The sequence below is a fragment of the Sturnira hondurensis genome, unplaced genomic scaffold, assembly GCF_014824575.4.
Source record: "Sturnira hondurensis isolate 20B ecotype Veracruz unplaced genomic scaffold, ASM1482457v3 Scaffold0020237, whole genome shotgun sequence".
NCBI classification, from domain to species: Eukaryota; Metazoa; Chordata; class Mammalia; order Chiroptera; family Phyllostomidae; genus Sturnira; species Sturnira hondurensis.
This window is the reverse complement of record NW_028092868.1, coordinates 2,033,878-2,061,461: the sequence shown is the minus strand read 5'-3', so window position 1 is coordinate 2,061,461 and position 27,584 is coordinate 2,033,878. Positions and strand designations below refer to the sequence as shown.

Here is a 27,584-nt window from a genome sequence, read left to right as displayed (position 1 = left end):
AATGAATGGGAGTTGAGCACTGTCTGTGGGTGACAGCAGGACTGGGGAGAGGGGACACTGGGGGCCTGGTGTTATCTGGTGAAGCCTACAAGCTCCGGAGTGGGGTTCGGGGCTGTGTGGGGAGAGGAGAGAGGAGGAGGCCACGGCCAGATGCGGGACCCCTGTCCTGAAAGCACCTGGCAGAGAGGGCAGGGTTCCCCCGGCTGAGATCTTGTCTGGGGGGCAAGGCAGGCAGGCCACAGCCACCCCTGGGGCCTTCCCTTTCTCCTGCTGTGTTCTCCAGGCACCCTCCACCTCACCCAAGCCACTGATCAGCTGTGTGACCTTGGGCAAGTTGTTTAACTTCTCTCTGCTCCCTGCACCTCAATCAGATGTTTAACAGTAGCTACCGTGGTGGGTTGTTGGAAGGATTGGGTGAGTTAACAAGGGTATGGCACTGATAATAATGCCTATCATATGAGTACATATTCATGTTAGCTCTTCCCTTTTTTTTGGCTTCGCATGTGATTCTCCCACTCTCTGAGGTGGCTGTCTCCTCGGAGAGTGGGCAACACCCTGCTCCAGCCACCACCCCAGCCCTGGCGTGCTGTTGCGTATAGGGCGACGGACTCTGTGCTGGAGAACGGGTGGGTGGCCAGCGGATCTGCAGCATGACTGTAGCGTGAGTCAGGGACCAGACGCTACTTCCCAGCCTCTCCGGCCTTCCAGAGTTCAGGGCACACTGTCTTGTGGGTGTTGTCCCCTTCTGGGCTGGTGTGTCAAGCCAGGGGATCCCTTAGGCTGGTCCGATGACAGAACAGGGTTAGGTGGAGGGAGGGCCTGGTTAAGGGTAGCCCCTGTGAATAGCCAGCCCCCCCCCCCCCCCCGAGGCCATGGGCTGTTACCATCACTACCCCGCTGGGGTGGTAGCTGGGGCGGGGCATTGCCCACTTTCCGAGGAGACAGCCACCTCCCCTTTGGCCATCCACAGCTTGTGACAGACACCTCTTGCCCCAGGGAGAGCCTCCCCCTTTGTTCCCTCTGTGGGCCCCCTGCCTGGTGCTCGGGTCAGGAATTGGAGCCAAGACCGAGGCATGAGCTCCAAGAAAAACGTGTCCCAGCTAGAAAAAAGGAACACATTGAGTCTCTGATAAAGGCTGCTGCTAATTGTCAGGGTAGAGGGTTGGCTGCCTGGCCCGGCTGAGGGATGTTATCTTAGGGTAGGGAGCAATCCAGCCCTCCCTCCTCCCCCCTCCCTCTGTCTGGAGGCCCCAGTTGCCACCCCCCCATCAGAGAAGAAGATGAGGATGATGATAAAATAATAGCTCACCCATACAGGGTGCTTTTGGCTCCCAAGGCCTTCCACATTTATTAGTGATGCCGCAGCTTTCTTTGGAAGAGCTGGCAGGGGCCCCTCACCAACCTGTTTCCCACATGCTTGGGAAACTGCCAGCTGTCTGCAGCTCTGACCTTTGGGTGTGATGCCTTGTCATTGAGGAGAATGAAGGAGGTGACGCTTCCTTTTCTAGAGGCCTTAAACACGTTTTTAAAATTTTTTAAAAACAAATCTTCCCGTATTGCAGAAAATTGAGAAAACTAGAGCAAAGGAAAAAATCCCATTTTTGTTACCACATAACCCGTTATGAAAATTCTGAAGGTTGACCTTCAGTCTGTTAGCGTCTGCCTGTTCTTTCCAGAATTTAAAACTTGGGATATACATTTCACTTGTGCCTTCTGCTGCCCCCTCCCTCCAAGCAATGTTGCCTGAGCATTTTTCCATGTCGCCACCTAGTCTTCCAGTGAACTGGAGCACTGGAGTGTCAGTGTGTGTGAGTGGAGGGAAGGGGTGTCTGGCGTGGAGGTGGCGGCTGTGGAATGATCGCAGGAGGCCCTGGTTTTCTGTGGGGATGAAAGATGCTAACCTTGCTTTTCTCTGTTCCTCCCACAGGTGGCTGCCCCCTGCATTCCTCCATCCAACCATGAATTGGTGGTGAGTGACAGTCGGTTCCCTATCCTGCCAGCCCCCCCTCCCCTCTTCACTCTGCTCCCAGCTGCAGCTTACTTCAGACCCAGGCATGCTGGTAGCCCCCAAGGGTGCTGGGTAATTAAGTCAGGGGAAGGAGGGGGCCTTGTTCTGAAGCCGAAGCTGGACTGGGAGGAAATGAGTCATGAAGTCCCTTCTGATGGGATGCAGGGCCTCCTATTTCAATCTGGAGAGCCCTTGGAAAAACCCATAAAAGGGCATCTTGCCTGTCTCTGGGCCTGGCCAGGTGCCTGTTGTCCTGGTGCTTGCAGGACCAGGGGATGGCATCTCCTCCACCACCCGGTTCTGGGTCAGGTGCCCTTCGGTCGGAGGCGGGGAGATGGGTGGCATACCTGCAGAGTTCACCTACCAGGGCGATTGTTCTCATTCAGGTTGCCTGTTCCAACTCCAAGCTTTTGGGCTGGCTCTGTTTCTGCTCCCTCTCCACGTCCTCCACTCCTCCTTCTGGAAGGAGGGCTTGGGCTTCCAGAAAAGCAAGGATCGGGGCACGGCCCCTGTGAGTTGTGGGCTACAGAGAGCAGCCTGCTTCAGACTGATCCCAGCTGGGCTGGTTTGGAATGTTGGGAGCGTTGCCTCCTGCCCCGTCACTGCCTGCCTACACTTCAGAGGTCCCTCCTGTTCCTCACCCTCTGCTGGAGGGTGGCAGGGCCCTGGCGGCTGGAGGGGAGGGGCTCTGGTCTGCATGCCTGCAGGTGCGGGCACACATGTACGCACCTGTGTGTGGGGGTGTGGCATGGAAGGCCCCTGTGATCACAATTCGGTCCACTGATGTGGAAGGGCCAATGATGACACTGATGTGGGTGGGGACCTGGGGGTGGGGCAAGGGTGTCATGGGGCCCAGGCAGTTGCAAGTGTCCGCACACCTGTGCAGTGACCTGCATAGTCTGGATACTGGAATCTCAGTCTGGCCACCTAGTCTCCTTCTCTCCAGCACCCATTTGCTGTGTGACAATGGCCCTGCCTTGCCTTCTTTCTGGGCATCAGTTTCCCTTTCTGTCAAAGGGTGGGTTGAACTAGATGCTCAAAAGTCTTCTCTGTGCTGATGAGAATTCCCTCCATTTAGGGTCATTAATGGAATGAAGTAAAAGTATGTGAAAAGGGCTTGTGACCGTCAGACGCCCCCTGGACCCGGAGTGGCGCCACCACTGTGTGTGCGAGGGCCCAGGCCCTGCGGACTGTTTCCCTCTTAGCGGGGCCCCTCCTCCCTGGTCTCACTGGGCCCAGGCCCTGTGGGCCTCAGCTCTGCTGGCTGTGCCGCTCCAGATGGGGGGTGTTCTTTGCGCCCTGCCCGGTTGAAGGTCTTCTGACAGCAGCAGGGGCAGGGGGTGTGGGCACTGCAGGGATGAGGCTGGAGTGCAGACTCAGCTCCAAGCTGCCAGTGAGAGGTCTCTCTGGGATTTCAGAGGGACACCATGGAGGGCCGGCGGGAGGGTCAGGTGGGGTGAGCGGATGTCTCATCACTCCAGCCCCACTGCCACTTTGCCACCGAGGACAGAATGTCCTTGGCTGGTCTAGGATGGTGGGGGGTTGGAGGAGGGGGGGTCTGGGGTTTAGGGATCTCCTGGCAGAAGCCAGATGCCTGGCTGCTGGGAGTCTCATGAGGTTTGTTTATGTGAGGAGGGGTCAGGGGTTGGGATGGGGGGACTGGGTTGGCATTCCAGCAGGCAGAGCTGCAGTTAGTCCCAGGAGGGGCTCCTGCCTGACTCCTGCCTGGAGTCTTCTCATCCCTGAGATGTGCCTCACTGTGTTGGAGGCCCTGATGTTAACAGAGGCTGGGTCAGCCACCTGGTGGTGGAGTGGCTGTGGTGCCAGGTTGTGCTCCCAGAGGTGAATTGGAACTACCCCCACAACAAAGGTCAAGAGCAGGGGAGTTTGACTACCTCCCTCTGGGTCCCAGTTCCCTGGTCCTAGGAATGTGACCTTGAACACACTGCTTAAGCTCTCTGGACCTCAGTTTCCCCACTGAAGGTTGGGAGTTAGCAATAGGCTAAGAGATAAAAGGAGCAAATGGACCCGTTTGACTAATGTGCATTCAGAACCCTCCAGTGGCTGCCCACTGCACCTGGAAAAAAAGCCCCAGGCTGTTCCATTGGCTTGCACAGCCCTACAAGACAGATTTTCTCTCTGACCCCATCTCCTTCAAGAAGCTCTCTCCCTCCTTCTCAGCCACCTCTCCCTTCTTGCCGGTCTTTGAACAAACCAGGCAGCTTGCTACCTCAGGGCTTTTGCAACATGCTATTCCCTCTGCCTGGAATGCTTTTCCTGCAGGTGTGTTCAGGGCTTTCCTTCCCCCAGGTCTTACTCAATGTCAGCACTTTCCTTCTCCACAACCCTCTCTCCCTTCCCTGCTTTCTTTTCCCTGACCCCAAGCATGCATCACCATCTGACAAGCTATGAGTCTTATTTACTTACCTTGTTTAAGAAGCACTGTCCCCCCCCCACCCCAGCAGCATGTAAATTACATGACAAGGGATTTTTATTTGTTATGTTCATTGCTGTATCTTCACTGTCTGGCACATAATTAGGTACTCAACACATGTTTATTGAGTGACTGAAAGACAGGCATTCAGCTGGATGCCCGGTGCAGATTAGGTGTTCAATAAATGAGACAGCCAATGGGCGGTGAGGCTCTGCTGGGGGGCTTGCTTCCATCTGGGAGCTCAGTGCTGTCCCCAGGGAGTGGAAGAGTGGCCCCGGGGGAAATGGGAGAAAGTTTGGCTCCCCCCTGAGAGCACTCAGCACCTGTTTCCTCACAGCAGGCGAGGCAAGCTCTCCGAGCAGGTTCACAAGAGGGAGGAAAGGGCGGGCTGTATTCTTCCTTCCTTTTCCATTCTCTGCCTGCCCTTCAGCCTCTGCAGGGCTGGGTTCAGCCCTCCCAGCCCCCTCCCTCTTGCGGCACACTGTCTGTCTATCTGTCATGTTTTCTCTAGGTCCCCAGCTCACCTATCTTGCTTAAATCCTAATGCCCCCACCCCCAGGATCAGGACCATCATCCCTGGGCACAGAATTTTGGCCCAGCCTCTGGCCCCTGCCAGCCACACACATTTTCCAGCCTATGGCAGGCCAGCCAGGGCAGAGTGGCTTAATCTTCAACCAGTGTTCTCGTCTCTTACTCAACAGATGTTGCCTAAGGCCTTGAGTAGGGTTCCTAGGGTCATCTCCCTCCTGTGGGGTCCCCAGGCGGGGGCAGGATGGAGAGGGGTGAGGCCCTGTTTGCCACGGACACTCCTGATCCTTGGAAAGAGCTGAAGCAGCTTTTCTCAACTTCTGAAAAACAAGAATCCAAAGGAACTTCCCCAGGGGATATAGCCAAATGGAGTGGCCACTGAGGTTGGCTGGGTGTTGAGCCCTTCTGCACATGCAGCCTGGTGCCCAGGGGACCTGGATGGGCGGAGCTGGACTGGCCCCATGGAGGGTGCTTGAAATGTCCTTGTGAGTCGGAGGTCAGGGTGGGTGTCTGTAGGAAGAGGAGGGCAACGGGGAATGGGAATGCCAGGTCGGTTTCACTTACAGTAGGAATCAGAGCAATAAGGGAAAGGTAACCCTCATATGGAACTTTCTATTTGCCCACCTGTGTTCAGAAAGTTTTACAAAAATGAATTTGTGTATTCCTCACCACAGTGCAGTGAGGGGGGTGCTGTGATTATCCAGCGTCACAGAGGCGGACCTGAGGCCTGTGACCACAGAGACGTCTGGGGGGGGGCCTGGGATTTCAACTCAGCTGTCTGGCACCTCAGAGTCCACCCTCATAGCCACCAATAATGACAAATGGCACTCTCACTTGTACAGCAGCTGTGGTCTTCCAAGCCCTTCCCCTGACCCTGGGGCCGTGGGAACCTGTGGTGACTCGTATGGAAGCCTGGGCAGGGGCGAGCCTTCCCGGTCACCGGGGGTGGGGGGGTGGGGGGGAGCGGGCTGAGCAGAGCAGCACAGGGGCTCGGAAAGGCTGGGTGACTGGGTCTGAGTGGGGTTTGGGATTCCTGGTTCCGCTTTCTCCCCAGGGGCCCTGGTGCCTGTGCTGACGTCAATACCTGACGATTGGGGGGACTTCCGGATTTCTTCCTCTAAATGGCACCAGCCACAAGCTCTCCGGCCTCGCTTCTGTTTGCCAGTGGGTCTTGGATTTAGGGGAGGATCTGTCTACCCATTCGTTTGCCATCCATTCTACCAGCAAACATTTCTTGGATGCCTACTTGGTGCCAGGCCCCATTTTCAAGCTGCAGCCTCGGGGCCCTTTGCTGCCAGAGCCAGGCCTTCTAGAAGGCAGGTGGGCATGGATCAGGCATGGAGTCACCAAAGTGAGAAGCCCTTGGATGCTGTCTAGTCAGATCCTCCTTCAAACATGAGGAAACCGAGGCCCTGAGAGTTAAAGTAAATACTAATTATATTTTTATTGGAGTAAAATACCCATAACATTTACCATCTTCATCATTTTCGAGTGTGCCTTTTGAACTGTGACTGCCTCTTCCCCTCCCCCGGGCAACCACCATTCTGACTCCCGGCAGCTCATAGGAGGTGAAATCGCACGATATTTGTTCCCTCGTGACTGGCTTATTTCGCTTGGCGCGATGTCCTCGGCATCCATCCCTGTGTTGTGGCGTGGGTCGGGATCCCTCTGTTTTAAGGCTGTTCTGTCCCCCTGTGCGTGCACACCGCCCTTTGCTCATCCCTTCATCTGTCAGTGGGCACTTGGGTTATTTCCACCTTTTAGCTGCTGTGGGTAAAGCTGTGGAGAACATGAGTGTGTAAACAGCTCTTCGAGTCTCTACTTTCAGTTCTTGTGCATACCCACAAGGGGAAATTCTGGATATATGGTCATTCTGGTTTTTTTTGGTGGGGGGGACCACCATGCTGTTTCTCACAGGGCCTATATACCATTATAGTCCCAGCAACAGTGTATAAAGGTTCTAATTTCTCCACATCCTCATGAAAACTCTTTATTTTATGTATTTTTTCTATGATAGGTATACTAATGGGTAGTGGCCCTAAATTTTCAAATGACGCGATCAAGAAGCCCCCGGGTCAGAAGTGGGCGAGAGGGCACCTTGCTGCCTTGTGGGAGACGAAAGGCCGTGAGTTACCCGGTACCGGGAAGGGCGTGGGGCCTCTCAGGCTGGCACTGCCTTCTTGCTCTCCATCCCCGAGAGCGGCCAGTGATCGCTTTAGTTGGTTTGAACTCCAGGCCCTAATGCATTTCGTCCAAGGGCACTGAGTAGGTCGTGGGCCTCCATCTTTGGGAGATTCTTGAAAATGGTGCACTGCCAGGAGAGAGCCTTGACTTTCAAAGAAGAGAGCCAGCTGTGGGCACTGCCACCCAAAGGGGATTCCCAGAGCAGCCAGGGGGTTGGGGATTCCAGTTTGTGCTGCTGCTACAGTGGTTTAGTCCAGGGAGGGAAAATATTGGGGGGGGGAGGTGCAGAATGAGAGTGAGAATGTGTCGAAGGACAAGTTGGCTTATTTTCTTTTGCTCCGTAAAGTAGAGCCTAGTAGGTGGAGGATCGTATAGAGAGGAGGAGGCTTGGGTTAAAGGAAAATGAGCCGGGTAACCCATTTCATTGGTTAGAGCGTCATCCCGGGTTCAGTCCTCCATCAGGACACATGCATGAATTAACCAGTGAATGCATAAATAATTGGAACAACAAATCAATGTTTCTCTCTCTTCTCTTTTAACTTAAAAAAAAAAAAAAGTAAAAAAAGAAAAAGCAAAAGCTCCCTAACACCAAAAATGGCCCAGAGGGGCAATCCGTGGAAGTCGTTCTCTGTCCCCGGAGCACATACATACTCATCGATGCCTGTGAGGCGGGTGCTGATTCGAGCTTCCCTCCCTGGGGGGTGTTGGTGGAAGTCCTCAGGACCCACTTAGGGCCTGCTCTTGGGCTGCACTGTGAACGAGTATGGTTCCTGGAGGTTAAGGCATCCATGAAATGTGCTGACTACCTCCCCTATGACCCCCACTAGGAGATGCCCCAGTCTGGTGAAGGGCAGACCCTGGGGGAACCATGCTCAGGGGAAAGAGAGAGAACTATGCTGTGGAAACAATTAGTGCTCTGCTAGGGTGTTCTGACCAGAGGTGGCCTTGGCGTCCAGGGAAGGAAGCGATCGGTTTGTGCTTTGGTGGTTGAGGAAGTCCGTGGCCTGTTACAAGTCCAGTTTAGAATTGGAGCAAATGAAAGAGAGGAGGGAAGAAGGAGAGAGGACCTTGTAGAAGGTGGCAAGGCTGAAACAGAGAAGGGGTGGGGCCTTGGTATATATTACCAAGACTGATGGGGCCCCAGCAAATCCAGTGTCCTTGCTGGGGGGTGAGGGCCCAGGCAATGTCGTCTTACTTTGGCGGCTCTGGCTGGGATGCTGGCGGGAATAGCCCGAGTGTGGAAACAGAGGTGAGAGCAAGCATGACGTGCATGGTGGGCAGTGAGGAAGTATGAGCAGAGGCTGCAGGTAGGGGAGAGAGGGGAAGGCAGTGGAATCCACCCGAGGAGGAAGGGGCCACTTAAGGGTGGAGTCCAAAAGTCACAGTGGGGAACTTGAACTTGATGAGCTAAGCACTGAGAGCCATTATGAGTCCTTGAGTGGGGAAATGACCCACAGCAGGGTTTGAGAGTGGGGAGTCAGCTGCCAGCTGTGGGGTGTGGCTCAATGATGAGGGGGCTGCCAGGAGGAGGGCTGGGGAGACTGATGAGCCTGGTGCTGGTGCTCAGTGCGGGGTGGGGAGGATCTGGGCAAGGCGACCAGAGAGGCCTGGAGGAAGGGCCCACGAAGCACAGACTCCCAGTTCCCTGGCAGACAGGTAGGAGAGCAGCATCCAGGGGGAAAGTGGCAGGAGGGGATAAGAAATATTCCGGCCGGGCTGGAACGGCCTGGGGAGCATGTATGAGCCAGTTGGGTGGAATGCCCGCAGCTGCCCAGCCTCAGCCAGGACTTGGGTGCTTGTCCCTGAGGGCGAGTTGAGAAGGGCCTGAGGACAGGAGTGGGCTTGCCCAGGCCCCTCCCCAGGAGGGGGGCATGCAGGGAAAATCAGGCATCACATTTCACTTCATCACATCCAGCTTGTTCTTTTTCTCTGGTGGCCTCAGCCTGCCTGGAAGAGGATGTGATCCTTGGAGTAACTTCACCCCAACACTTGGGGGTCTCAGGCTACTTGCTTCCCCTTCTCCTCCCACCCCAGCCCATCTGGCCCTCCCTGGTCTGTGCCACCCCTCCAGCCCCAGGCCCTTATGCCCCCATCAGCTTCCCCTCCCAGGATGATGGGAAATAAACATGTGAGGGGTGAACCCAGGCTTTGAGGTGCAGATCTGAGCCCTAATGGAGCTGCCCAGCCTCCCCAGAGACTTGGTTTCCTCATTTGCCAGAAGGGGTTCAGAGTGGTCGGTCTGCAGCTGCTGTAGCCACTGCTCTAGCTGTTCTGCTATCGTCTGTTGGTGGTCCCCCCAGACAGGCTGCGCGCGGGGTGTGCCATGTGCCAGCCTCGTCACGCCCCCTCTGCGTGCCCAGTAAATGGTGCTGTCCTGCCCTTCTCTTTGGCTTTCAGCCCCCTCCCTTCGTCTGCTTATCATTCTATTTTTAGAACAAGGGAGCCTGGAATAACTTGCTGTGGGTCCTGGGGCCGAGGACATTCCAGCCCCTGCAGCCCTACCCACCAGCTCCCTTCCCCTCTGAACATGCAGCGCTGCCAGTGACCTCACAGTTCGTCGCCATGGCAGTAGATGTGATGTCACGGGGTCCTTTTACCCGGAAAAACTGCCCAGATTCCAGGCCTCCCAGGGGACAAGAGTGGGGAGAGCTGGAGGGGTGGAGTCAGGAGGGTGTGAGGAATTTCTGGACGGAATGTTCCTCCGGAGGCTGAGTCCGCATTCTGCACCAGCCCCTCCCCCCAGCCCCAGGCTTGGGCACCTCCCCCACCTACCCGCTATGGCCCTCTGTCTTTTCCTTCCTCTGAAACAGCCCACAGAGACATTTTTTCCCAGCCCACCCTCCCTGCAGGCCACTGACACGGCCTACCCTGTGAAGGTCCGGGCAGTCTCCCAGTCACCCCCAGCCTCTGCAGAATGGCCCCTGCTAGGGCCCGCACGGGGCTGTGGACACATGCAGGCTTGGAGAGGGCATGCATGTGTTTTGGGGAAAAAAATATGAAGAAAGGTTGTGCAGCTTCCCTTATCCACCCTGTGGCTCACAACCCCTCCCATTCGGGAAGTTCTCTCTGATGTCTGATCTCAGCCTCTCCTGCTGCAGCCCATTTCCTCCTCTTCCTAGGGAAATGTGCTGAGGACATCTCTTCCTCTGGAGGACCTGAGACAATTCATGTTTAAGTCTCAGAAAGCTTGTTCCCAACAGGAGGGCAGTTGATTTAAGGCTAAGAGCAGCTGAATGGGAATCATCTCCAGGGAGAGGAGATGGAGTGTGAAGGGGTAGATGTAAGGAGCAGGGTTTAAATACCAGCCCTCTTACCTGCTAGCTGTGCGACCCTCAGTCTTCTCAACTGTAAAATGGGTCAGTGCCTACCTTGTGCACATTGGTTATGAGTTTGGTTGTGAGGGTTTGTGACCATGGAAGCAAAGAACCGCGTACTGCGTCCAGGCTTGCATTAACACTTGACGAGTGATTGTTGTTGTCATGTCAATGTTGTGAAAGGCATCTCCAGACCGGGGCCAGGAGGAGGTAGGCCAGTGAGGTGCTTCAGGTGCAAAAGTCAAGGAGGCATTGCTCTCAGAATTGTGCCCATGCACCTCGAACAACCTGAGAATGAAAACCTTAAATTTTCTGCCCTTCGTGCCTCTCCCCAGTCCCTGCCTTGTTCCAGACTCTTGGGTTTGAGTTCCTAGAAGGACCCTTGAAGAGCAAAACTTGGTTGTCAAGTGACATCAGGTCCCAATACTGCCACTTGCTCCTGAGCTAGATTTGAGTTGTGCTGCCTGAGGGAAAGGGGTGCCCTGAAAGACCTCCACTGTCATGCGGCTGTGGTCAGCTGCCCTCCACTTCGGAAAGCCTGGGCCCTCAAGATCCAGGTTTTATCCCGGGACTGAGCAATGGAAGGGGGCAGAAGGGGCAGTTCCTATCTGGGCTCTATCTGCTTTCTCCTGCAGCTGAGCCTCAGGAGAAAGGAAGGGAAGAGTCTGCAGGGAGGTGCCCCACTGACCTGCCTGCAGGCTGGCTGGGGGCGGGGCCAAGGGGCTGCAAGGTGAGCTCAGCAGTGGTACCAACCCAGTCCTGCCATTCGCTTCACCCTGAGAGGCTGGGTGAGTCAGATGTCTCTGCACCCCAAGGTCCTTATCTGTGAATCAGGGAGGGAGGAGATGCTATCTGAAGTCCCTCTCAGGGCTGTTCTGAGGAGTGCTGTGCAGGGATGCAGGGTGTGTATGTATACATTTGTGTGCACGTGTGTTGTGGAGGTGGGTGGGTGTGTCTGTGTGCTGAAGGGCCTCTGCCAGCCATTGGAACTCTGGGGCTGCCACCTCAGGAGTCCACAGCTTGGCATGGCCTGGGAGCTTCCCTATAGCCTACCCCAGCCTCCCTGCAGGGCCTGGAGCAGGCTTGGCCTCAGGGGAGACCCACCCTCAGGTTACCAGTCCCTTGCTTTTTTTCATTCTCCACCGACCCAGAGCTGGCAGTTCCTGGGAAACAGGGAAGCAGGACTCCAGTCCTAGGGGGACTGGGGCGGAGGGGAGGGGTGGGGAGCACTGCGTGCATGCTGGGCCGTGTTTGCAAACACTGCAGGAAAGTGCTGGGTGTTTAGGTCAGGAGGGGTTTTTGGAAATTTTTAGCTCTTCAGAAAGCATCTTGACCAGTAAGATGAAGGCATTTGATGGCTGGCAAGCGTCTTTCTGTGGCCCATCTCCAGCTGGCACGGGGAAGGGGGTGGGGGCCAAGAGGACGGTGCTCAGATGATTGTTGGCAGGGAGAGAAGTTTCTCTTGCACTGCTGAGGCCTGTGGTTTCTAATATTGACTCCAACTCCCTGGTCTGCTTCGCGCCAGACAGGGGAGGGGTGAGGCAGGAGGGTCAAGGTGGGGCAGGGTGGGCCCTGGGAGGGTCTGGGGAGTGTGTAGGGTGGAGAGGATAAATGACTGCTTGCTGAGCACTTCCTAAGTGCCAGGCCCTGTTCTAAATGCTCAATGTGCTTCCTCTCATTTTTCTTACAACACAGAGCCAGTCTGTCCTGCTGAGGAGCAGCAGGGACGGAGTGGCCTGTTCGAGTTCACAGGGTTAGCAGTTGAGACAGTTGGGACGTGGCCCAGCAGTCCGCTGCTGCTGCTGCTGCTGCTAGCTTAGACCAGTACTTCTCAGTGTCGTCCCCACACTTGGAACCCTGTTAGAAATGCATGTTCTTGGGTAACTCCAGAGGCCTGCTGGATCAATCCTCTGGGGAGAGCCCAGCACCCGTGTGTCAATAGCCTCCAGGTGTTTCTGAGGCACCCTCAAGTTCAAGGTCCCCTGGCTCACACCCTGCTCTTTGGGAGAGTCCAGGCCTCCTAGGAGGCTTTACCCAGAGCAGGATGAGGGCTCTTCAGGGCCTGTAAATCCCTGGGGCAGGCGCTTCATCTCCAACTTCTCCATCTCATCCTCCTGCTGAGCCACCCTACCTGGGCGGCCTGGGTCAGCAGACTGTGGAGACTGAGGGCTTTGAAGTTGGGAGAGCTGGGTGCATACAGAAGGCCCCTGGGGTCTGCCCTCCGGAAGCGTTCCTCTTCCCCCAGGGCACCATAGAGGGAGTAGTCAGTCCCAGGCTGAGGTCTCCACGGGAGCATTACAGAGCCCTGGGGCAGAAGAGGGCTAGGATTTCCCAGTGGGCTCATTTGCCCCCTGCTCAGTGGCCTGTGACTCAGGAGTGGGGGCTCTGGGAGGTGGCTGGGTGGGGATTAGGGCTGGACTGGGAGTGGGTGGAGTGTGTCACCCGTACTGTTCCAGGGAGCCATCCTCACATTCTAGGGAAGCTGGCCTGGGGGCCAGAGAGGCTGATTGGCCTACCTCCCCACCTCCTACCCCATTCCCGGACCCTGTCCTTTCTTCCTGACCCTGAACAGCTCAGGAGTTTCAGCCCCTGGAAGGAAGCTTCGGTTTCAGCCACCCGTCTTCTAGGCAGCAGGGGTAAAATCTGGGCCATTGCCAGAAAGAGTGTGGCAGCCTGCAGCTCAGTTGGCGGTCTTCCTCTGTGCCCGGCCCGGCCCGCTTCTCGCTGGTGCCAGGGCCTTTCTGCGGCCATCCTGTCAATTCCTCCGTCTTCAGACACCAGCAGTTCAGCTTCAGGCCCCGGGCTGGGGATGGCGCAGGCGCTTCCGACTCTAAGACGTTCTGTCTTAGCCTGGCCCATGCTCGTCTCTGCAGAGGCTCGTTTCACGACCTTGACAGTTGTGTCCATGTCCTTCTGCATGGTTCAAGGGCCCCTTTTAACCACTTCACTGAGTTAGAAGTGCAGCCCGAAAAGCTGTGGCCAGGAGGTGGCCTTGGATTGGGAAGCTTCTCTCCTGTTCTGGGGAGTCCTAGGAACCCAGTTTTAAGGATGCCTCTAGCAGAAAGCACCTCTTTGGTCTGGGGAGGGGAAGAGACGCACCGGGGTGAAGGGCAGGATCAGTTTGCAGGTGTTTATTCATGGCCTGCTCTCCATTAATCACAGTCCCTGGCGTGAGGGATATGGCAACCGAATTGGTAAAAATGCTGCTTTGAATCTGTTTTGGAGGCAGGTGGGATAAGAATCACAAATAAAGCAAGTCATATTCCTAGGATGCAATTATTCGTGTGCTAATGACCAGATAAACACAGACAGCAAGATTTAATGGAGTTGGGAGGTGGGAGAGAGAGTCACCCTTGCTGGGGTGTTCTGGAGGGCTTTTTGGAGGAGGGGAGCTTGTAGGAAGAGAGAGGAAGCTGTTCCACAAGGAAAGGCTTGGATGTGGGGAACAGAAAGGGGGTCTACGGGGTCGGTCTGGATGGAGCAGCTTTGAGCATGAAAACTGAGGTCTGAGGGGGCAGGGCCAATGGTGGGAGGCCTTGAGAGGCAGAGTTAGGATTCTGGCAGGCCTCCCATCCCATCCTGGGCTGCTGTGATTTCATATGAAGGTGGAGTTCAAAGCCCATTAGTAGCTGATGACCTGGGACCACTCGTTTAACTTGCGTGGATCTGTATAGTTGGGCTCGAGAATAATAATGGTACCTACCTCACAGGGCTCCTGAATGGGACAGCATTGATGGAAATGCCTGGTGTGTCAGGACAATGGCTGTTCCTTGTGCCTGGTTCCTTTATGAGGGATCAGCGCCTGCCCGAGTCAGAGGTCTGGGTGAGGTGTGTCACACTGGTTGTTGATAGTACCGATAGGATGCTTTTTATTTTCCAAACTCTGCCTCCCAACCTGGGGATGGCCAGGTTACATTTGAGTCTCGGGCTGGTGTCATGTTCTGCCTCAGGAGGCATCACCAGCCTCGGAGAGAAAGCCCGTCAGGGGATGTTTGTCCTGAGGCCTCACGCTGCGTTTTCCCTTTGTCCACAGCCCATCAACACCGAGAGTGCACCGAAGAATGTAGTGGACGTGGTGAGTGGCTGTGGGCGGGCGTGGTGGCAGGGACAGCCTGGGCAGAACAGAAAATGGATTTGGGGAATGTGAACAGATGTGTCTGGGGTCATCCTTCTGGAGTAGATATGGGGAACTTGGGGGCAGTGGTGGGCACGATAAGAATAACTGTTGGGAGCTTGTGCATTTGGGAATGGATCGCTGGGGAGCTGGGCAAGCAGAGCGGGAGAGGCGGGGGTGGGAGCAGAGAAAGGCTAGTGGTTAGATGTGGGTTTCTCGATTACATATGGAGAAATTGAGAGAGCCAGGCGGATCTTTCCAAGTAGGTCTTTCTGACTCAGCAGAGAGATCGTTTTCTCAAGGCGGCTGCATAGAAGAGGAAGAGAGAAAAGTCAGTGGGTCCTGCAGTGGGGAAACTGAGGTTAGCAACTGAGAGGCACCTCTTGGCAATGACCGGTATTGCGTGGATTGGAATGGAAGACTTGGGTTTGACTCCTGACTCCTCCAAGCTTCTGATCTTGTGACTGTAGACAAGTCATGAACCTGTCTGTGCCTTAGTTTTCTCATCTGCAAATTGAGAGTGTTTCCTACAGTTGTCATTGGACACAGAGAAGAGGGTTTGGTTAGCTCTGAGACAGACCTTTAGTGGACAAAGAACTGTTAAACAATCAAGCCCCCCCTGGACCCTTCTGCCCACCCCCTTACCCCCCACCCCTGCCAAACCCAGCAGGTGCTAGACCTGGTGCCTTTTGGGTATGTTCCCTGACTCCCTCTCTGACTGCCTTGTCTCTGTCCGCAGGAAGAAGGCGCCTTCCGGGGTGGAAACACTCGGAAAAGTCTTGAGGAAGACGTGAGTATGGAGAGGGGAAGAGAAGGATGTGGCTGGGCCCCTGGTGCTCAGAGGGAATGGGGGTGGGTGGCTGATGTCTCACACCTATCTGGTTGGGTAGGGTGTCTTTCTCCTCTCCCAAAGGGCAGGTGGTTGAGCCATCCAAAGAGCTGGGCTTTTCCCTTCCTTCCCTGCCCTCCTTGGACAGTTTGCCCCTCTGCTGGCCCCTCCACCCTTGCCCGCCCTGATCTGCAGAGGAACAGGGAGTGGTTTTGGCGGTTGGCACAGGGGGAGCTGTTGATGGCATGAGGCCCTATCATCTGACAGCTGCCTGACCCACGGTGGGGAGGGCCCCAGCGGGAGCTGCTGGGGTGGCAGGAGGCAGCTTCTGCAGGCGGCAGCACTTCTGCGGTGAGCCCACCGCCACAGCCACATTGCATGGGGGCTGCCCTGCAGGCGGAGGGGAGGCGTTCTCTGGGAGGAGCTGGAGCATGCCTCTCAGATTAGTGGGGAAGGCTCTCTTCAAGGTATGGTGGGCCCTGTGAGCACGGAGTGCTCCTGTTGGGGAGGAGCCCCGTCTCGGTCTGTGATGTTTCTGGGGCTGGGGTGCAGGGAGATTTTAATTCTTTGTGTACCTGAGGATTAACGAACGATGCACACAAAGCATAGGCTATGTGCTCAATAAGTGGTAGCTATTCTTGTGACTGTTATTGTGACCATGGGCCAGGAGCTGGTATTGTTGGATACTCATGACGTCCCCAATGGCAGGTGCTGTGACCCCATTTTGCAGGTGAACGCACAGAGGCTTAGAGGGGCTCAGGGACTCAATGCCTTGTCCATTTTTTCCTGGGACCACTGCTTAGATCTGGTGTTACCCAGGGTTTGGCTTGGGGACAGGGTGATAGTGTGTGAACCAAGACTTGTGGCCGATGGTCTGGAACCTCTTATACGTCAGGTCCTAGAGCTCCCACAACCCCAGCCAGGGTTGGACAGACGCTGCAGCAAGAGAGAGTGAAGTTAGACTTCACGATGGAGTTTACGACACATGGGCGCTTCTGGCTTTGGTTCTGGGGAAGGAAGAGTTGGCCCTTTCGTTGCGACTGGAGGAGGTTTTTTGGTTGGGGTGGGTGGGTTTTGTTGATCTGGGATGACTGTATAAGGGCTGGATAGGGTGGTGTCCTGTCTGGATGTAAGAGGAGGGACAAGAGAAGTTTTGGTTGTTAGTCTAGTCCAAGGAGCACATGAAAGGCGCGGCCGATTCCAGAACGACCTGCGTAGTGCGCAGAAGGAGAGGAAACCTAAGTTTTAGGTCCAGTACACGTGTTTGGGGTTGGATAGCTTTGGCGTGACTGAGTCACTCCCCCGCCCAGCCAGCGGGCTGTCTTGCAGTCTGCCCCAGGTGAGGGGACCCGTTTTCAAGGCAACTTGGTTGAAGCGCTGGGCCTGCTGCTGGGATAAGGTGCCTGTTTGTTGAACTGTTTTCCTTTCTCTGGCCCATGGCCCAGGATCCGGGGCAGGAATGGCTGTTTTCCTCTGCTGGTTGGCTTGTAGTGGAGTCTGTGGATGGTGTGCTGTGTCGCACTTTGTTGTGGAAAAATCCAGGCTGGTGGGCAGGAAGGAGAGAGGAAGGGGTGTGGCTGGAGGGGCTGGTGTCGAGGGAGGGGTGGCCAGAGCCCCCAGAGGAGACATAGGAATGGGGATAGGCTCCTGACGTAGGTTCGTCACCAATCTCTGGCTGCCTGACATGGCCCCTGGGGTTGCTTACGGACCCTCCTCCCAACCATGTCCCCTGGGGACCGGGGCTCAGGAAACAGCTTTTCTTTTGGTCCCGAGCTGTTGTGTTTGGTCTCTGGACCTCAAAGGAAGGCAGGACTCTTCCCACACAGTGACCGCTCAAAACCAACCCCACCCAAGTCCCCGCGTTTCTGCTTCTTGCTGTATGGTCGGGGAGAAGGTGGATAGGGTCGTAGCGCGCGAGTGCTGGGGAATGGCTGAGTGGTGATCAACGGTGAGGACCGAGGCAAAAGGGTTGGCCGGGTCTGCGGTAGGAAGGGTGAGGACGAGACACCGGGAAGGCCTTAACTGATAGCAAGAGAAGTAAGACCCTGTTTTGGGAGGCTGCAGAATTTTCTTTGTTGATGTCCTTTCAGGAAAGAAGAGACTATTTCGGTAACAATAGGGGAGAGTTCTTGGTGCACAGAGAGTTGGATCAAAAGTCCTATTATTGATCTTTGCCCTGGGAGGGGCTGGGAGGAAGTTCAAAACCATTGAGTAAAGGGCTTTGAGAGCCTCAGTGCGGAAAAGAATGGGATTACAGGCAGACAGAGGGCTTATTTTTCTTTTCAAAATAAAATCTTTGTAGAGCCCTCTGGCAGTTTTCTCTAAGAGCTCTAAGTGAGCAGGGAAATGATGTGAAATCACGTGAGACTGTGGCGGACCCATTTCACAGATAAGTGAGATCAGGGGCTCCGTGGATGAGTACCTTTCTTCATAGAATATAAGCTCTCTGAGGTCAGGGCCCTGTCCTCTCCTCCTCTGGTCCCTGGTGTCTCTGGTGCTGCCCGGCACACAGCCTGCAGCACTCAGTGAAAGTACCCAGAAGGAGGGAGTGCGCTCAGTGCTGGGGGCAGAGATGACCACACTCGCCACTGTCTCCCAGCCCTCTTGAAAGAGGCTTGCATGATTAGGCACGCTGGAAAACGCCTGTTCCTAGCCTCCTCGTGGGTGAGGTCACCTGTGTGTTTTTGAGCATTAGGTTGTGTTTGTTCACAGGCTCCCTCCCTGCCTCCCCCTCCCCCCCCCGCCCCCACTGATGCCCATTCCTGGTTCTCTGGTTCTCCCTGTGGCCCTGTGTCCACCAGCATTCAGACGTGTCACCCATGCATGCCTGCTTTCTGCCAGTGAGCGTCACATGCCCCCAAAGTTTGCAGAAAACAGGAAGCCCCGTCAGTTAGAGGGCAGCCCAGTGATTCATCAGGGGATGACTGTCCAGCTGTTCGTCCCCATCCTCTATGGCGGGGTCTCTGTCCCGGGCAGCTTCCTCCCCTCCCTCCCCTTCCCCGCTGGCCTGATGGAGCAGAGCGGGCTTGGACTTTGTCTTATCACCTCTGGAGGTGGCATGGCCAGACTCTGTTGGGGCCAAGTTTTTGTTTATCTTCCCTGGCTTTTTTGGGGTGGGGAGGCTAAAGAATGTGGAGTGTTGAAATGTTGGGAAGGGGGGTGGGGAAACAGGAGCCAGCTCTCCTGCCCAGCTCATCCTTCTCACCCTTGTGCTGTGGAAGCTCCAGGCCCCCCTCGGCCCCCTGGTCCCCTTTCCAAGCACCTCTCGGTAGCCCCTGGTCTCCCTGTGCTTCCTGCGCCCGGACCTGTGGCCCTGGCCACACCTCATGCCTTGGCTACAGTTGTGGCTTCCAGTTGTTTGAAGCAGCTGTGGTGGCCTCCTCCAAAAGTGGCTGTGGATCCGCAACAGATGAAGCCCGAGGGGCTATTTATAGCAGGGTGGCCCCGGGGCCTGGAGCAGGGCCTGCGGCCTGGGGAGGCTCAGTGACTCCTCGTCAGGACCAGCAGAATGGAGATGGATGAAGTGTTGGGTTTCTGCGTTCCTCTGGGTGGGTAGTTTTGGAACAGCCTGGTCTGGGGCTTGAAAACCAAACACAACCCTCCTTACCCCCCCCCCCCCCCCCCCCGCCCATGCCTGACTCATGCAAGCCCAAGTCCTCAGGGCCAGGAGAGCTGTGGAGACAGAGAAACTTTCCGCCCCGACAGCCCCACTTGGCTGTTTCCTCCTGCTGCTGCCCGCGGAGGCTGAGAGGCTGAGCTGCACAGAGCTGGGTGGGAGCCTAGGCAGAGGGGACTCTGGGCACAGCCTCCTCACATCCATCCTCACGGGCTGATGGATGGAGGGTCCTCATCGTAGGGGGCCTGCTGACTTTGGGCTCAGCGGGGAGCTGGGCCCCCAAGCCCTCCCTCTCCTGCCTCGTATCCTTCGTGGGGCCTGGAGAGGGCTGAAGGGGGCTTCTGTTCTTGAGGTCAAGCCTGAGGTCTGAGGGTGAATCCTGCCCGTCGTCAGGACTTGGGGGTGAGTCGCTGTTGCCTCAGTTTCTCCTCTCATTGGCGGACTGTGATCCCGTCTCCTCTAAGAGGTGGTTGCAACTTGGTGGTTGGGAATGGCTGGTTTCTGGGAGGCCCGGGGATGTTTGGAAAGTGCCAGTGAGCTCAGAGGGCTCTTGCTGGGCCTGGGATTCTAGAAGTCGCGTGTCCAGTTCTGCATCGTGTAAGGAGACTGAAAGGATGGCGGCTGGTGGCAGAGGTGATGCAGGGCTTTGATTTTCTGTAGAAGCGAAGGCAGGATCGTGTCTTTTAACTGACCTTCCCATTGTACTTGATGTAGTAACAGTAGCAACATACACACGCCTTATACGTGTAATTTCTTTTAATCTTCGAACAACCCGTAGGGATTGCCCACTCTCCATGGGGCACTACCAAGGCTCAGGGTGGTAAGTGATGCAGGCAGCCCTGCGGGTGCGGTGGGACTCTGAGCCCGAGCTTTCCTCACAGCACCGTCGGGTGCCCTGGGATATTTTGGATACCAGCGTGGGTCCGTTTGCCTAGTTTTGTGCAAGCGGACAACCTGGAAGAGGGAGTGGGTGAGGGGGTAACACCAATGGGGGTGGGTCCTCAGGAGCACGACTTGCTGCCTTAAGCTGCTCCTGGTTGATGCACATCACGCCTGGCTGCTCTTGTCTCTAAACGTTCGATTGAAGGGCTCGGGGTTGCTGCCTCACGGGAGAGAAGTGTGGGATGATGCGGGTCGGAGGAGCAAGGTGTGGAGCTGGAGAGGGGTGCCGTCCTCACCTTTCCTTCTTTCACCCTTGCGGTCTATGGTCTCCCCTCGGGCTTCTTCTTATGGTGGCCAGTCAATCAAGGTGAAATGAGTTTCCATCAGTTCGGTAACTGTTTTATTGAGTGTGTGCTCAGTACAGATGGCACCAGCCCAGGCGTGGTCCATTTCTGAGCATCCGGGGTTTTATCCTTGTGGGGAAAAGGAAAGCCTGTCTCTTTGGGGGCTCACACACATGTGGGCACACTCACAGGGAGTTGGCATTGATTGCTTTGGGCTGCTTTGTTGCTGGGGTGTTAGGGTACCCAGGCTGGAATGTGGGCAGAGAAAGAAGAGGATCTGTGTTTGCCCATGACCCTGACTGTGCCCATGGGCAGCTCTCTGCCTGCCTCCTCCATAATGCTGCTTCTCATTTCTCTTTCCTAGGGCTCCAGCAGAGTCACCCCGAGTGTCCAGCCCCATCCCCAGCCTGTCAGGTATGCCTGGCTATCGGGGGCTCAGGGTTGGGGGTGCTGGCAGTGAGGTCACTGTGGGTGTTCCCTGCAAGTCATGCCTTTGGGTCTGAGACCAAGGTTATGAAGCCAGTGGTAGACAGCATGGGCAGTTGTGAAAGCCTCAGCCAGAGGGTGCAGGTAAATGCCCCCTGGCAAAGGTCATGTTCTGAGTTCAAGCTGGAAGCCAGCCTTGAGCTGAATTCTTTATTGACTTGCATGATGTCATCTAGTCCTTACAAAACACTTGCATGGTAAATGTTTTATTCCCATTTCGTAGATGAAGAAACTGAGGTTCAGAGAGATGAGGTGACTAGTTCAAGGTCACACACAGGGACTCGATGCCTGGCTGACCCAGAGCCTCTTTTACCTGCATCCAGGTTCTCTGGTTCTCTCGCTTGGGCTTTTCCCCCTCTGCCTCGCCTTCCCCCATAAGGCTCCAGAGATGAGTGAGAATTTGGCTGCAGAAAGATGGGGCCCAAATCAGAGGGGGCCTGGTGTCTGGTGTGTGGCCGAAGTCCCCAGCAGGTTGTGGCCCAGCTGCCCACTGCCCACAGACCTGATCTGCTCTTTAGAAGACCCCTCCTCCCCTGACAGCTGAGAAGCACCTCCTGGTGGGTGGGTGCATGGTGCAGTGCTGAGGTTGTTGGGTGGTGGTGCCTTTTACCTGCGGTAGGCAGGGACCTGAGGAGGGAACCCCACCTCCAAAGGCTGCAGTGAGATGCTTATCTTTGGGGTGAGGATTGGCTGTGCTCCTCACTGCAGCCCACTGGCCCTTCCACCCTTGGTCTCTGTCATTGCCACCATGGAGGAGTCTCATTGCCCCTGGTTGCCCAGTTCCATTGCCAAACCCCATACACACAGCTGGGTTCAGAGTTAACCCTGATTGAGACCAGGATTCTGCCCCTGTCCTGGCTGCCCTCCCCAGCACCACCCCCTCACTTTGAAATGCCCTGGTGTATTCCTCCTGCTGCCCCTCCAGTCACAGTAGTGAAAGGTTGTCAAAATGAGGTGTGAGTGTTGCCCACCTCAGATAAAGAGGGGAAGCCAGACACTAGGAGGCTAGTGGTGGGGTAAGAAGGTGTGCGGGTGGGGAGGGTGTATGGTAATCCCAGAAGCTACAGGTGAGCTTCCGAATGGAATTCCAGTGTCACAAGATCCATTTCCCCTTCCCCATCAGCACCCTGGTGGGGACCTTGGACCCTCTCCCTGGAAGAGAAGCTGGGTGACGTATCAAGATGTGACCCCTTACCTCCCCTCATCCAGTGCCCAGCCCAGGGGGCTCTCCGAGGAGCTGAGGTGGTGCGGGGCTTCTGGGGGCCACCTGCTGCTGCTGTAGCAGCAAAGGCTCTGTGCCCTCTGCTTCCTGGGCCCGTAGAAATCAGGGAGGCTGCTGCTGCAGAGCAGCCCCGGCTGTGGTGGGAGCTGCCAGAGGTGGGGACAGAGCCAGGGAACAAAGGGCAGGAGCTGGCCCGCCCTCGGGGAGGGCTGGAATGCTCACCGAGGTCTGGCTTACCTGGAGCCCAGGTGAGAATGTCACCTGAGCCGCCCCTTCCCCGGAGAGGCCTCCCTGCCCACTGCACAGCTCCAGAGCTGGGGAGGTCAGCAGAAGGCTCAGCCTGGGATGCTGGAGAGCACCCAGCTCAGCCTCTCTCTCCTCTTCTGGAGCTCTCCCAGGACCCTTTGAGACACTTCCGCCAGACCAGGTGGCTGCGGTGTGTCGGGAGGTACAGCTGGACTCCTGGGGCCCTGGCTCTGACTTCTGAGATCAAGGGTGAAGGCAGTGCCACAGAATCGATGGGAACCTAGGATTGGTGTCATCACTGTTTGGTTCTAACATGGCCTGTGATCATTGCCAGCCCCTGCCTGGCTCTGCTCTCTCTGGGCCCAAGGCTGGCCTTGCTGGCTGCACCAGCCTTGCCAGGGGCAGCCTCTGATCTTGGCTCTGGGTCAGGGAGCAGCCAAGCTCTCCTGGGTTGGATATGGAGGCCCTGCACAGTGTGTAAGAGGAACAGATATATCTGTTCCTTGCCCTAGGGGGCTAGAGTCTGATCTAGAACCCTCTCTCTGTTAGTCTCCCCAGAAACATGAGTGTGAGCCAGACCATGGAGGACAGTTGTGAGCTGGACCTGGTATACGTCACAGAGAGGATCATCGCCGTCTCCTTTCCCAGCACAGCCAATGAGGAGAACTTCCGGAGCAACCTGCGTGAGGTGGCCCAGATGCTCAAGTCCAAACATGGAGGCAACTACCTGGTGAGGACGGGCCCCTCACTTGCTCTTCCAGCACTCCTCTGCCCTTTCTGCTTGCCACCCCCTGCTGGGGTCCCAGCCCACTCACCCTGGGCCAGCTCTTTGTCCTTTCTTCATTCATTTGCTCTTGGCCCTGGTTGTCTCGTGTCCGGAATCTTCACTCCTCCTCCAGCCCAACTCTGCTGTAAGGAGTACATGCAGCTGGAATGCGGCATCTGGAACCAAGTCACGTGTGTCTGCGTTGCACATGCATCATGTGTTTGTGTGTGTGCCCATACATGTATGCGAGTGCATGTGTGTGCCCATGTGTGTATGAGTGCATGTGTGTGTGTTGACCAGGTGGAGAGAGTAACAATAAGAGCTCATGTTTTGAGTACTTACTACAAGCCAGGTCCTGTTCCACCCGCTTCCACATATTGAACCTTCAGGACAGCCCTAGAAATCAGGTTTTGTCACAGCCCAGAGAGGTGGGGCGTCTGCTTGAGCTCACAGTGTCAGGAAGTGGCAGACCTGGCACATTGTCGGCACCCTTGAGAAGTCGTAGGGCAGAGAGGTGGCAGGGTGTGTCTTAAGGGACCTTGTGTTGCTGACAGTGGGACTGTACCTGGCCCAGGAGAACCACCTCACAAATGTGGATGGAGTGGCCACCACTGGTCTCCCCTAATGTCAGAAAGGCGGCCGGGGGGATGGGCCAATCCTGGCCCCAGAGGAAGGCCCGGTCCCCTTTACAGGGAGGTACATGTAGGATGGACCTGTAGAGCAGACCGTGCAGCCTCGAGGGGCTACCCTTGGATGTGCGTGCAGAGGCAGCTGTAGGAAGCTGTATGAGGAGGCTGGGGCCGCTGTAATGAATTACCGCACATTAGGGGATTTAAAACAATGGAATTTAATTTCTCACATCCGGAGACCAGAAGGCCAGATCGGAGTGTTGGCAGGGCCACGTTCCCTCTGAATCCTGTAGGGGAGCAGCCTGCCTTGCCTCTTCTCAGTGGCTGGTGGCTCTGGTGTCTTTGGTGACCCTTGGCTTGTAGCTTCATGTAGCTCCAATCTCTGCCCCCATCATCACATGGCCTTCCTTCTTTCCTGTGACTCTCCGAGTGTCCTCTCTTCCTCTTATAAGGACACCAGCCATTGGATTTAGGGCCCACCCTAAATCCAGGGTGATCTCATCTCTAGATCCTTAACTACTTACATCAGCAGAGGCCCTATTTCCAAATAAGGTCACATTCTGAAGTTCCGGGTGGATGTGAATTTTTGTGGGACACTGTTCAACCCACTACAGACAGCTATCCATCAATTGTGTTGGGCATTGGTAAGAGCTTGGCTTACATCAGAAAGTCCTGGGTTCAAATGCGGGCTCTGGTCTTACTAGGTAGCTGATCTTGGCCACTTAGCCTCATCAAACCTTAAGATCGCCATCTGTAAAATGGGCCTAATAATACTACCCACCTCTTGTGGTTGTTGAGAGAATGAAGCCACCTGATACACGTGAAGTTCTCAGCACAGGATGACAGGTAGTAGATAATTGAGCAGCAGCTAATATTAATATTGTAGAGCATGTTCCTTAATGGGGCTCAAACACGGACTAAACACCATCTAAGGTCCTTCCTGACTTCAGGAGTCCAAGATTTCATGGGCCCGTGCCAACATCCCTCCATCCTGTCTATTCCAGACTGTGGGGTCCTTTTTTCTCCCCAGACACAATGCAGTGGTCTTTGAGGTGTGAGGTGGAGGTGGGGACAGGAATTCCAGAGATTGGGGGATTCTCATGGGATGTGGTTAGGTATTGGGGAACATGCGTTGAGGTCTGAGAGGGTCCTTCTGGGATGGTTTGTAGCCTCTGGTGGGGGTGTCTGACCACAGAGCCATTGCGCTTTCAGGGGGTGAGGTTCTGAAGTCCACCTGTGAGATGGGAACCAGAGAGAAGGCCAAATACTTAACACTGCACACCACCAGGTTCCATTCAGTGTGGGGAGATGCCCACCTTGGGGGTGGCACATGGGACTTGAGATAGGTTCTATCCCCTTCTCTCTTTAGTTCTGGACGTCCCTTCACTGAGGGGCGTGGCTGAGCGTCCACATGCCTCTCTCACTGCCCTCTTTATCCAGAGAACGTACAGTCGAGTTCCTGTTGGTCAGTGTGGGTGTCCGATGGGATGCCACATTTGCTCACATGTGGGCAGAATTCCCAGCAGGGGTGAGAGCTGCAGGCAAGCCTTTTTCACTGTCTCTTCCTTTTCTTCCTTCCAGCTTTTCAACCTCTCCGAGCGGAGGCCTGACATCACGAAGCTCCATGCCAAGGTGAGTCCATGCCGAGTGGGGATGGGGGCTTCTACCTGCCTGGGAGGGAGACATAACAGACAGCCCCCCTCTCCCCACAGTTCCCACATCAGGGTCTTGGGGGAGAGTACTGTGACAGTTTGCAAAGTCTAGTATAGTGCTATTTTCTATTTGGAAAATGGGAACGGATCTGCTCATCGTTTCCATAATACAAATCACAACAAACAAAACTCAATACAGTGATTTCCACCCAGGTCTGCCTCCCCTGGGGAGCACACAGCCTCTCTCGGGTGAGGCTGGAGCTGTGAGATTTTTAGTTTTATTGAAAGGCATTTTGGATTTAAACTGGCTGGGAATGGCCAGTGCAGACTTTCCTACTGCCTGTTCTCACTCACTTGCCTGGTGGGCTGTGTGCAGGGCTTGGCATGGGACCTGCTTCTGGCTCCTGGATTCTGGTGCCTTTGCTTCTGCGTGACCCTGGGGAAGTGACATAATTCTCTGGGCCTCAGTCTGCACCTCTGAAAGTGGACGGGCTGGATTACATGCACTCTTTGGGCCCTTCTAAGCAGAAGTTCTCTTTTGCTGTAGAGCTCTGTGAGTTTGGAAAATTTTTGAGGAGCCTGGAGACTACTGTTTAGGCCTGCCCTCTGTCTCCAACAGCATCTCTGGGCTGGCCTGAAAAAGTCAGCATGGTGCATGTGGCCAGGGCCTGGAAAACAGCCACGACCAGCCAGGAGCCCTTTGCTCTGTCTTCCCTTGCCCTGAGCCAGGTCTTGGGGTTGTGTGGAGGGGTAGAACTTGCGAGGAGGGCTGGGGGTCCTGTTACATCATGAGGTCATTGTCCCCAAGCCTTTGTTTCACACACATATAAAAACTGAGGCTGGGAGAAGGGCCATGACTGGCCGGAGGCCCCACAGTGAGCCAGTGTCAGAACTGAGACTCAGGCACAGGGTGTCTAGTCCTGGCCATTGTGCTTTGTCTCCACACCCCCACCTCCCAGCTGGGCTGATGGGCAGGGCAGTAACTGAGGCCTAGCTGCTGGTGACCACAGCCCCGTTACTGGCATGTGGGGTGTGTGCTGCCCCCACTGCCCTGGGGACTGTCCAGGCCTCTGCCACCTCTCACTCCTGGCTGGGCCTCAGGTGCTGGAATTTGGCTGGCCTGACCTCCACACCCCAGCCCTGGAGAAGATCTGCAGCGTCTGCAAGGCCATGGACACTTGGCTCAATGCAGACCCCCACAATGTCGTCGTTCTACACAATAAGGTCAGAGCGGGGGCCGGAGGGTGTGTGACTGAGTGAGTGTGTGTATGTGTCTGTGCGTGCGTATTCATGAAGACACCCTTGGATGAGGGTATATGCTTGCCTGTATCATTGGGTGTGTGAGTGTGTAAGTCTGTATGTATTCTCCTTTCTAGAGCATGATAGATTCTGTCCCAGGGGCACCCACAAGAGATGTGGGGTACCAGCTTGTAGGGCCCTCAAGGGTGGTGGGTAATCAGCTGTTTCTTCTCTTTGAGGTCCAGCCCCTACTCCCCTCCCTCCCTCATATTCTTTTTCTCCTCCTCTTCTACCTTAGAACCATACCCTTCTCTCCAGCCCCTACCCCCTTTCCTCCAAGGCTTCTGGATGGACCCTAAAGCAGTAGGCTGGTTTTACAAATAAAGGCTTTTGTGTTTGGGGACTCTTTCAGGGAAACCGAAGCAGAATAGGAGTTGTCATTGCCGCTTACATGCACTACAGCAATATTTCAGCCAGGTAAGAGGGCCTCTGAGCCTCCCCTTCTCTGAATGTTGACAGCAGAAACCCCCTCCCCCATCCCACCAGGACCTGCCCCTTCCTTGGGGCTGGCGGATAGAGACAGAGGGAGTGAGAGGTGCTTAGGATGAGGGAGCGCCCACCGACGCAAGGTACCCAGCCACATCTCGGGCAGGGGCCTGTGGACGGAGGGCAGGAGGGAGGGGAGTCCATCCCTCCATTGTAGGTCCTGGTGGGGCAGCCTTGGGAGCCAGGCCCAGCCATGGACATCCCATTAGCCAGCTTCATGGGGCCACTTTTTCTTGCCAGACTGCTTTCTGTTTCCCTGGGTGAGCAGGAAGGGTGTCAGAAAGAAATGTGGATCAGATCTGGGTCCAGCAGAACCACCTAGAAATCATCTCACCCATCCTCCTGTCTCTGGCCAGCAGGGCCCTTTCCCACTTCGGCGTTTTGGAGCAAGACTGGTAAACAAGCAGTGGAGGAGTCCCATTTTGGTTCCATCTTGCAGAGGCAGAGGAACCCACCCATCCATCTGTTTATTCATTCGACAGTGGTTACTGACCAGCCGCAGCGCAGTTCTGGGTGATGGGAATAAGGCAGCGGGCAGAGCCAAG

At 55.7% G+C, this 27,584-nt stretch overlaps 1 protein-coding gene across 11 annotated transcripts in view; it reads left to right on the top strand.

Moving 5' to 3' along the window:
• The window catches only part of TNS1 (tensin 1), a 158,641-nt gene that overhangs the window by 49,789 nt on the left and 81,268 nt on the right, over positions 1 to 27,584 (top strand). For 9 of the 11 annotated variants that reach the window (XM_037029109.1, XM_037029107.1, XM_037029104.1 and 6 more), the window contains exons 2-10: positions 1,928 to 1,969; positions 14,502 to 14,543; positions 15,322 to 15,372; positions 20,618 to 20,667; positions 21,863 to 21,907; positions 22,757 to 22,937; positions 25,184 to 25,234; positions 26,356 to 26,478; positions 26,906 to 26,970. In XM_037029109.1, coding sequence (XP_036885004.1) covers positions 22,770 to 22,937; positions 25,184 to 25,234; positions 26,356 to 26,478; positions 26,906 to 26,970 — 407 coding nt within the window. In that variant the 5' untranslated portion in view covers positions 1,928 to 1,969; positions 14,502 to 14,543; positions 15,322 to 15,372; ... (1 more) ...; positions 21,863 to 21,907; positions 22,757 to 22,769. The remainder of the gene's footprint in view (positions 1 to 1,927; positions 1,970 to 14,501; positions 14,544 to 15,321; positions 15,373 to 20,617; positions 20,668 to 21,862; positions 21,908 to 22,756; positions 22,938 to 25,183; positions 25,235 to 26,355; positions 26,479 to 26,905; positions 26,971 to 27,584) is intronic. The other 2 variants (XM_037029103.1, XM_037029102.1) reach the window with 1 other exon arrangement.